This window comes from Ixodes scapularis, unplaced genomic scaffold, assembly GCF_016920785.2.
Source record: "Ixodes scapularis isolate PalLabHiFi unplaced genomic scaffold, ASM1692078v2 PGA_scaffold13__105_contigs__length_92229423, whole genome shotgun sequence".
Taxonomy (NCBI): domain Eukaryota; kingdom Metazoa; phylum Arthropoda; class Arachnida; order Ixodida; family Ixodidae; genus Ixodes; species Ixodes scapularis.
Window position 1 is genome coordinate 49147855 of NW_024609839.1, and position 10866 is coordinate 49158720.

The 10866-nt window shown below is 47.0% G+C and overlaps 1 protein-coding gene across 1 annotated transcript; it reads left to right on the forward strand.

The window, feature by feature from the left end:
• The first annotated feature begins 4755 nt into the window (after positions 1-4755).
• On the forward strand, positions 4756-7131 carry LOC120842328. The gene has a single exon (XM_040213395.1). The coding sequence runs from the start codon at positions 4756-4758 to the stop codon at positions 7129-7131; it is 2376 nt and encodes a 791-aa protein (XP_040069329.1).
• The last annotated feature ends 3735 nt before the right edge of the window (positions 7132-10866 follow it).

The following is a 10866-nucleotide window of genomic DNA, read 5'->3' on the forward strand; positions in this document are numbered from 1 at the left end:
GCCCTCCAACCCCGTCATAAGAGTTTTTACCATGCCCAGAGGCAGAAAATATCCACTTCAATTGGGTATGGCCCACTCGTTCGAACTCATGCAGCTGAAATCTATTTTTAAAATGAGCAGGTGCCCCGTCGGATATGTACGTCAGTGAAGCATAAACTGGGATGTGCTCCTCCAGCCAGTCTTCTATAAGTCTCAGAGCCAGCAGCGCATGGGAAGTGTCATGACATAAGTCCTCACAGACAACGCCGAAGCATTTTGAGCCTTGCGACGTGGATGCCACACACGTGAACACAGAGAGCTGACGCTTGTGCCAGTGGTACTCCTGTAACTCGTGTGGCGAAATTACCGTCCAGTTCTCCGCAAAATCGAAGTGCATGACGATGTGTCTTGAGGTCACACTAGACTTCTCAATCCGTATGGCTTCCCGTTGTGTCCTACGAATAAAATCGTGCGTGGAAAACCTTGTGGCCCATTTCTGTAGCTCCTTCAAAAAGGCGCTGGAGTCGGCAGTCTTGCTTATCAAATTACCATTCTCCCATGTGAAAAATGTAATTTCCTCTTCAGGCACCATTTCCAATGATTCTAAGGAGAGTCTGTCAGTCGAGGGGCAGTCTTTGCATTCGCCTCTGAAACATTCGGACGAGGGTTCAGGGCAGAGGCACAAAGCGAGAATCTCCTCTTTTGTTATTTTTTCTTCTCGCATGCTGTTCAGGGTGGAAAAGCACAAATCGAAATTCGTACAGCACACACATGCACAGACAGTCTGTTCAGGGTTTAGCTTGACCCACTTTGGCCGCAGCGAGTAAAATTTAGTCAGACCTAATTTTGAGTCCGGGTTTGCTTCCTTAAACAGCCTGTACGTCTCTCGGACAGACCTTGTCATATACCGCTTCACGACACCATGTTCTTCGCCATCCTTCAGAAGCTTAACAGCATCTTTTTTGTTTGGGCTCTGCCGAGAACAGTCGAGATCGTCGTCGGTGTAATATTGCGTGGCTGCCCGTATGGTGTCCTCGCTTATGCTTCCACCGTGATAAGGCTCCGGACGCTCCCATACGCCGAACCGTTCACGAAGCTGCTTTGATTTCTTCAGAAGGTACTTCGATGCCTCAGGAATTAGCCGTTCTACCTCCAAAAGTGGCTACGCCCTTGGGCACAAGCGTGAGGAGCTGACATCTCTCCTGGTAAGATGCCGCCTTCACAAAGGCCTCTCTGATGTTTGCCCACCACCCGTCGCAGCCGAGGCATGGTTGATCACTGCGAGAACTTGACCCACTTGGCTCCAAGGTATATGCAGTCGCCAACTTTTTTCGTACCTGTCGGCTGTGTGATCCTTGAATCTCCCGCTGTTTTTTTTTTCAGCATATGCCTGACGGCTTTTCGGGTTTACTGTAGAAGGCATGCGCAAAGGAGTTGTTTCAAGCCCAGCAGCAGAAATCTCTTCGTTAAGACCTTCCACTACTTCGTGCTCTTCGATGCAGCTTGCTGGAGAGCTCGAGCATGGATCACTGACAGATGATGAAAGCTTCTCACCGGTGTACTGGAAGCAGTTCTGGCAGAGCACGTCATTCAACGCAAGAGCCGCGGCTTTCGATGGAGGCAGGATCATCTCCAAGGCGTCTACGTTGAGATCGGTGACATAACGAAAACGTCGGTTGCGGTATACCCCTCGCTTATGTCTCTCGAAGTAGTCCGCGCAGCTCTTTCTTTTAAAGCTAAAAACTGCAGCCATGACTGAGTTCAAAATAACGCGTTCATTCCTCGGGAGGTTCCGGCTTTCTGCTTTCGACGCAGTTCCGCAGTTCTCTTATACAAATTCATTGCTGCAAGCCCTCTTCTTATATTTTTTTTATTCTCTTATACTAGATGAGTTTGTCAAATATAGACACTGATTAGCGAATCAACCTAAGGACGCCAGAAATGTCATGGTGCATGTTATTCGCTTACAAGTAAAAATAAATAATGGATAAGAGAAACAGACAGACCATAGCACCAGGGGCTTAAAGAGGACTACAAACACTAGTTCCGGAGAAAAGCGCTGCAACGAAGACACAAAATGATAAGCCAACCAAACCTTCCTTTTTGTTCTGATGCTCTTGCCGACACTGTGGCCATGTTTGTACTGGTGATAACTTGCCACCCTTGAAGCAAATAAGTATCCGCAAAAGCTGTATGTATACAGTTACGACTCCATCGACCGGCGTGATAATGTCTAGTGTTTACTGCATTTGTTTTCTCCTTTTGACAAACTTGACCCAGCCGAGCTACAGAAACTTCGGGCACCAAAGAGTCTCAAGCTTCCGCCCATAAATTTATTGGGAGAAGTACAAGGACTGCTTCACACAGTTCCACTTCGCTGTGATGCATTGCGACAGCCTGTGACGACGCGAGTTCCACTCTAACAAGATTAGTATAACCCTCTTGCAACGGCGCACGCCGAGGTCAACTAAGAGTCGCATGGTAATCTTCATGATAAGAATCGCAGCCTTTTGCTGGCGCTCGCGAAGAGGTTACTGAACCTATACTTCACCTAACAACTGGACCAGTTGCAACTGACGAACATGGCTCTTTCTTTTGATGTAAAAACAAACATAAAGAAAAGCGCCAGAAAACGTGCATACCCAGCTGGTAAGCAACACACGGGAAATCAATTAAAAAAGTTTGAAAGAGAAAAAAAAATTTGCCTACGCCACTTGCCTTCTGTCATTTTTTTGTGACATTTCTTTTTTTGTAAAAAGTATATTACTAGGAATGCAACGAGGTAAAGTGGTTGTCAGTGAAATCTGATATTGCTGAGCCAATTATCAATGTTGCGGTGAAGCCCGCATACCGGAGCCGGAGGTTGGTATTACGCGATAAAAATGACTTATTCAACTGGTTGTCCTAAAACTACAACAAAAAAAGGTCAAGCAATATTTATACCCGGTTATTAAGCAGAATCTGGGCAATAAATTAAAAAAGTATGAACGAAATAAAAAATGGCTTTTTTGAGAAAATTGACTTCAAAATTTGCATATTTTTCATTTTTGTCTATATTTGTGGCAGAATAAAAACAACACGGTAAACACAATAACCAGAAAATACATGTCAATAGATAGCTTACATTGATAGCTACGCAAAGATATCTGTCTCACGTCATTGCGCCCTACCGTTCGTTTTATATAGCTGTCCGAAGTTGCGTCACACTTGCTCTAGGTTGCATGTTTGAGATTTTTTAGAAAATTAATTTAAAATAACAGAAGACAGAAATTTACCTCTAAAAATAGCCAAGTCTGCGTAAATATTGCGTAATAAATATAATAATTCTGCAAGAATTCGATATTTTGGAAATGGCGGCTAAAGTCGAGATAAAATCAAATTGGGAATTTGACGTGTTCTACCCTGCAGCGCCTCAGAATTTTTTTCTCTCAAACTATACAATTCTAATTTTTTTTCAAAGGCAGTTTCTTTCATCACAAGGATTCGGGTATCATATATATTTTTTACAATTAAATCTAAAGACCCCCCCCCCCCCCGACAAGTTTGGTCGAATTCAAATGAAATCACCCAGAAGGGAAAGGAACCGACAAAAAAATTCATTCATCCCCGCAGGGCGGGAAGCGCACACGAGCAAGAGATGGGTAGACAATGTTAAGCCTCTCGTCTCACACTGCTGGTGCTGCTCTCGTGTGTGTGTGTGTGTGTGTGTGTGTGTGTGTGTGTGTGTGTGTGTGTGTGTGTGTGTGTGTGTGTGTGTGTGTGTGTGTGTGTGTGTAATGATGTGATCAATACGGCGACAAGAAGAGGAAGAAAATAGGAGACAAGTGAAAAAGGGGAAGAAAAAGAAGTGGAGGAGAACGAGGAGATTCAGGGCGAAGAGCGGACGGATTCGGAAAAGCTTGGCTCCGGAATGCACCGGCGAAGCTGTCATTCACAGGAGTCCGCCGACCTGTCTTCACCGTCGACTTTGAACGGCAAGCCTGGCTCAAGAGCGAACCGGCAAAGCCCTCCTAACAACCGGTTGACTGGTCACCATCGGTACGCTGGCAGCTGGAGCCAAACGAGACCGGCTTCTACCACCAGCGTAAACCAGTGCCAACCTCGGCAAGTCGAACTTTGGACGTACGCCCTTTTCTTTTATTTATTTGCTAATAAGTTTCCCTTTTTTTACGTGGATTCGGAATGTAGAATAACTGGGTGCAAATATATTTTTTTGACATCAAAATTCAGACGGACCTCTCAGTTTCCTTTCTTTTTTCCATAAAGAACCCGACAATAACTGGCGTCCGCGACAGGACTCTGACGATCATCCGTCTGGTTTTTGGTGAAAACATATAAGTTATGGATTTAAAGGAGTTGATGACCCTGGGTGAAAAGCTGGGGATCACAGGAACAGAATTGCGAACATGGGTTGATCAGGAACGAGCTCGGCAAAGAGAGGACAGAGTGGCCGAACGAGAAGCTCTCCGACAGAAAGCGGAACTGGAGGAAAGAACGGAGAGAACGCTCCAGCTTAAGCTTAGGGTGATTGAGGCCGAGGGGTCGGCAAGTGACAGGCATGGTGCAGGCGGTGGTGAAGGACCCCAAGGGGTTACGGCACCACAGTACCTCAGTCCTCATAAGCTAATGCCGTCGTTTGATGACCAAAGAGACGACTTGGATGCATACCTGAAAAGATTTGAGGTCCTAGCCATGGGACAGGAGTGGCCAAGAGGAAAATGGGCCACTGCATTAAGCCTCTGCTTGGCGGGTGAGGCCCTAAATGTATTCGGAAGGATGTCCCCGGACGACTCCTTGGATTATGAGAAAGTAAAGATCGCACTTTTACAGCGGTTTCGCTTTACAACCGAAGGATATCGCGAAAGATTCCGAGGAAGCTCTCCAAATAACGGCGAGACAGGCAGCCAGTACGCCGCGAGGCTAGAGGGATTATTCGATCGCTGGGTGGAGGTGGGCCTTCGTCCCAAAACGTACGGAGATCTGCGGGACCTGGTGATCGCTGAACAGTTCATCAAGGGCTGTCATTTGAAGCTGGCTGTGTTCCTCAAGGAGCGGAGCTGCAATACACTTCCCTTGATGGCCGCGGCAGCGGATAAGTTCATGGAAGCGCACAGGCAAGACAATCTGGCTCACTTCAAGGAGGACCATAGCCAGTGTGATAATGATTTAAAGAATGACCTGCCAAGTATCAAGCAAGAAACAAAAATCAGGTGTTTCTTGTGCGGCAGAGTTGGTCACCGAGCGACAGATTGCGTGTCCAGAACTGAACAGCGACTCCTAGTATGTCAAATTTGTCAGAGATCGGGACACGATGCCAAAGCTTGCTTTCAGCGGAAGGGCGGGAAAACTCAGCTCTCATGCTTTATAGTACCTGAATCTGGAAGTACAGCATGTGAGTTTGAAGAAAGCCATATGCATAACGAAGAAACGCACGGTATGGAGCAAACCAACGAAGCACTCGTGAGTGTGGCGTGCGATAAAAAGGAGCACCAACCAAAGAGACGCATGCCAGTAGAACGTGGACTACTAGACGGACAGCCCGCTAAGGGGTTACGAGATACTGGCTGCAACACCGTTATCGTGCGCAGAAAGTTGGTTGGTCCTCAGCACCTGACGGGCAAACAACGTCAGGTGGTCCTAGTAGACGGAACATGCAAATTGTTACCAGAAGCAATCGTTAGAATAGCTTCTCCATACTTTACTGGAGAGGTTGTCGCAAAATGTATGGACGAGCCACTTTATGACGTAATTATTGGCAACGTTCAGGGAGCCAAGGAGGTACTAGACCTCGAGCCAAATTGGAGAAGTGGGGAGGAGGCTGAAGCAACAGAGAGTTTGCAACTGGACAGGAACATACTCGCCGCATTGAAAAGCCATGTTTCTGCTACTCCAAATACCACACCCAACCTCGGCATTGAAGATGTTACAAAGGACGTCCTTCAAAGAGAACAGTTGAAAGACACGTCATTGGATATCTGCCGCGGAAGGATCGCCAACACTCACGTGACAAAAGGGGGCAACACCTACAGTTTTTATTCAAGCAAGGGAGTTATCTTCCGCAGATGCCTCCTCGCAAACGGGAAGGAGTTCCGCCAAGTGGTTGTCCCCAGAATGTTACGCCACAATATCCTCAGTCTGGCTCATGATATCGCAATGGCAGGCCACCAGGGTGCCAAGCGCACGAGTGACAGAGTCCTAGTATCTTTTTATTGGCCCGGAGTCTTAGCGGATGTTAAGCGGTTTGTGCGGTCGTGTGACCTGTGCCAGAGAACGATTCCTAAGGGAATGGTATCGAAAGCACCTTTGGGGCGCATGCCCATCATTGAGACACCTTTCGAACGAGTGGCTATCGATCTGATTGGACCGCTGTCACCCACCTCTAAGAAGGGGAATCGGTTCATACTCACCCTAGTGGATTTTGCGACTCGATACCCAGATGCCGTCGCTCTACCATCCACTGACTCGCGAACAGTAGCGGAGGGTTTAATCGAAATGTTCTCCAGAGTGGGTCTGCCATGCGAAATTCTTTCAGACAGGGGCACGAGCTTTACCTCGGAGTTGATGAATGAGGTAATGGAGCTTCTCTCGATCAAGCACTTATTGTCTACCCCGTACCACCCCATGTGCAATGGTCTGGTCGAAAAATTTAACGGTACGCTCAAGCAAATGCTGAAAAGGATGTGCGAAGAGAAACCTCAGTCTTGGGACGAGTACTTGGCGCCAGTGCTCTTCGCCTACCGCGAAGCGCCACAGGCGAGTTTAGGGTTTTCTCCTTTCGAGTTGATTTATGGACGACACATACGAGGCCCATTGTCGGTGCTGAAAGAAATCTGGACTGAAGATAAAATCAGTGAGGAGCTGAAGACGACTTATAGCTACGTGTTAGAGCTTCGGAGTCGGTTAGAACAAACAATGGAACTAGCTCACCAAAAACTGGACGAAGCAAGACAGACTCAAAAGCGATATTATGACCGAAGAGCGGGAGGCCGACAGTTGAAGGTAGGAGATCGGGCTCTGATCTTACTGCCCACCAGCCACAACAAATTGCTCATGCAATGGAAAGGTCCTTTTCCCGTGGTCGAAAAGAAAAACGAAGTCGACTACAAGCTAAATTTGGTCATGCTCACAAAGTTTTTCATATCAACATGTTAAAGCGGTACGAAGAGCGCGAGGCACCGTTTTCTATCGCGGAACATGTGGGTTCTTTCATAGCGATAGAAGATGAAGAAGACGTGAAGGAACTTCCTTCTATAGGCGTCCAGAGAAGCCAGGGGCCAGAAGATGTGGTCTAAAACGTTAACTGATGGACAACTTACGGAAGTGAAGAAGCTCCTGTACAACTATGACGACGACTTCTCTGATGTACCGGGGAAAACGGATCTTCTACATTGCCATTTGGAACTCAGTACGTCGGCACCCGTCAGAACCCCCCAGTACCCAATTCCATTCGCAATGAAGGAAACGATTGAAAGAAAGGTACAGAATATGCTAAAGAATAGTTGAGAGATCCACTTCTCCATACAATTCCCCACTGGTGTTAGTGAAAAAATCAGATGGTGCAGTAAGGCTTTGTATTGACTTTCGACGACTCAACAGTGTCTTAACGCCAGACGCCGAACCTATCCCGCGAATTGACGTCGTGCTCACTGAGGTAGGACCAAAGAAATTGTTTTCCAAATTGGATTTGGCAAAGGGATATTGGCAAATTCCACTCACAAACGATTCCAAAACAAAAACAGCCTTCTCAACTGATTCTGGTTTGTATCAGTTCGCATATATGCCATTTGGAATCAAGACAGCCTCAGCTGTGTTTACGCGATTGATGAGGCAGCTCCTGACCAACGTTCCAAATGTCCACCATTATATAGATGATGTCCTGATCGCCACCGACACCTGGGACGAACATATGGACACACTGCAACGGTGGATGGAGAAAATACGGCAGGCGGGAATGACGGTGAAGCCAAAAGAGTGTGAGATCGGAATGGAAAGAATATCTTTCCTCGGCCACGAACTAGGAAACACAGAGATAAGACCACTGTCCTTATCACTCGAGAAAATAAAGAAAGCAGAGAAACCGAAGACAAAGAAACAAGTTCGATCTTTCTTAGGTTTAACGGGATATTATAGATCGTTCATCCCTAACTATGCAGAAATTGCGGGTCCTTTGGTGGAACTAACAAAGAAGCGCGAACGAAACGACGTGGAGTGGACGACCGCGCGCGAGAGAGCCTTCAACGAGCTGAAGCGGGCACTTACGGAATCACCTATTCTTAAAAGCGCAGACTTCTCGAAAGAGTTTGTTCTAAGAACCGATGCCTCTGAACACAGCTTGGGGGCGGTGCTTATGCAGGAACACGAGGGGATACTGCATCCTTTAGCGTATGCCAGTAAGCAGCTCCTTCCGAGAGAGAAGAACTTTTCTACGATTGAGAGAGAGTGCCTCGCACTCGTATGGGCAGTGGATAAGTTTCATCTGTACTTATACGGTAGGCATTTCGTGGTGCAAACAGACCATCAGCCACTACAGTACTTAAACAAAGCAAAGCAGCTGAACAGTCGGGTGCTCCGCTGGAGTTTGTTATTGCAAAAATATTCATTTCGAATAGAACACATTAAAGGCAACGAAAATGTCGGAGCGGATTACCTTAGTCGGTTGTGAATTTGTACTTAGCAAAAGGACACATGATTATGAATATTTTTTTTTTTTCGTGGACTAAAAAGGAAAAAAAAAACTTAAAGGGGGGGTCATTGTAATGATGTGATCAATACGGCGACAAGAAGAGGAAGAAAATAGGAGACAAGTGAAAAAGGGGAAGAAAATGAAGTGGAGGAGAACGAGGAGATTCAGGGCGAAGAGCGGACGGATTCGGAAAAGCTTGGCTCCGGAATGCACCGGCGAAGCTGTCATTCACAGGAGTCCGCCGACCTGTCTTCACCGTCGACTTTGAACGGCAAGCCTGGCTCAAGAGCGAACCGGCAAAGCCCTCCTAACAACCGGTTGACTGGTCACCATCGGTACGCTGGCAGCTGGAGCCAAACGAGACCGGCTTCTACCACCAGCGTAAACCAGTGCCAACCTCGGCAAGTCGAACTTTGGACGTACGCCCTTTTCTTTTATTTATTTGCTAATAAGTTTCCCTTTTTTTACGTGGATTCGGAATGTAGAATAACTGGGTGCAAATATATTTTTTTGACATCAAAATTCAGACGGACCTCTCAGTTTCCTTTCTTTTTTCCATAAAGAACCTGACAGTGTGTGTGTGTGTGTGTGTGTGTGTGTGTGTGTGTGTGTGTGTGTGTGTGTGTGTGTGTGTGTGTGTGTGTGTGTGTGTGTGTGAATCTTTTGATCCTCCTAGCCTTCGTTTGTTTTTTGGTTTTTTTGTCGTCACCGCAGTCCCAAGAAGGTTTTTTTTTTCGCTTGATACTACGGCATTTACGTGAATTCGCGAAGCAAGTCCTGCTACGGTTTGAGCAGGGCCGGCCTTAGAGCAGCAAGCGCCCTGGTCAAACTGCGGCCGTGGCGCCCCCCCCCCCCCCCCCCCTCCTTTCACCTATTTACGCACCCAACAGCACGTTGTTAGTAAATATGCCAGAGTTAACCACCGCGTATGGTAGCGATTTCGTCGTTGTCAGTCGAGAACCACATCCTAAGAAGTCGGTGTTGGTCACTGGTAACAATGATCAACATCTCCTTGTATCTACTGTTTACATTGAGCCTGCTTACTAACCTTCAAATTTAGGTCTTTTGAGGCCTGCACTTACTTCTTATCGCAAGTACCGGGCCGACGTTTGGTCTACAGGCCGGCGTCGTCTAAGAGAGCAGACGACAAGCTGAAACGCTTGAAGGAGCAGACGACAGTTCGAACGATCAGGCGGCCCTTTGAACTTGAAGACGCACTGAACGTAGTCCGCAGGTGGTCCGCACAACTGGACGGTTTTCTGGCGTTCATGTAGGAACAAAACAAATAAATCTGATCACCACAAGTATCCGTGAATCCAAGCCATAGTGCTTCCCGCCCAAGCAATCGTCGTCCGACGGCGTCTGCTTTTCCCTTTTTGCGGCACATATCCATATTCTCTGACGAACCGAGCACGTGAAAACTGACCTTCAAACCTTTCTTGACACTTTTGGTACGGGCCCAGTCACGGCGTTTTGACGAGAAGGCAGGTTTTTGTCTGGTTCCTATCAAAACAACGCAGGAATACACATCTGGCATAGGGACTTCTGCCCACAGCCCCAGACCGGAAGTGCGGCCGACACGCCACCACAACGCCGTCACGTCACAGAGATGAGTTGGTGTGTACAGTCCCATACCATTTAGGTCAGCGAAGTTTCGTCGTAAACATTCGTGTTTTTCAGTGTTAATCGCAAAAAAGAAATGTTGTAAATATCCCAAAATGCCTCGACAAAACCAAATGTTCGAGAGAAAAAATGAAAGCCGTTTACAGTCCCTGTGACACCGAATTGGAGCGCAGCTCTTGAGGAGGAGGAGGGAAGGGTACTGAGGGTTATCTGTTCTCGGGGCGGGGTCATGTGACCTTGGGGGGTCACGTGACCCCCCAGAAAAGTTTTCCGCTAGATTTAGCGGGGAAATTTTTCCGCTAGGTTTAACGGGAAAATTTTTCCGCTAGACAGCGGGGAATTTTTTTCCGCAAAATCTAGCGGGGAACTTTTTCCGCTAGATTTAACGCGGAATTTTTTCCGCTAGATTTAGCGGGGAAATATTTCCGCTAGATTTAGCGGATAATTTTTCCGCTAGATTTAGCGGGTCATTTTTCCCGCTAGATTTAGCGGAGAAATTTTTCCGCTAAATTTACCGGAGAAATTTTTCCCCTAGATTTAGCGGAGAAAATTTTCCGCTAGATTTAGCGGGAAAATTTTTC

Bases quoted from the DNA above. Each gene is read 5' to 3' on its own strand.
- LOC120842328 (XM_040213395.1), top strand. From the start codon at position 4,756: ATGTCCCCGGACGACTCCTTGGATTATGAGAAAGTAAAGATCGCACTT.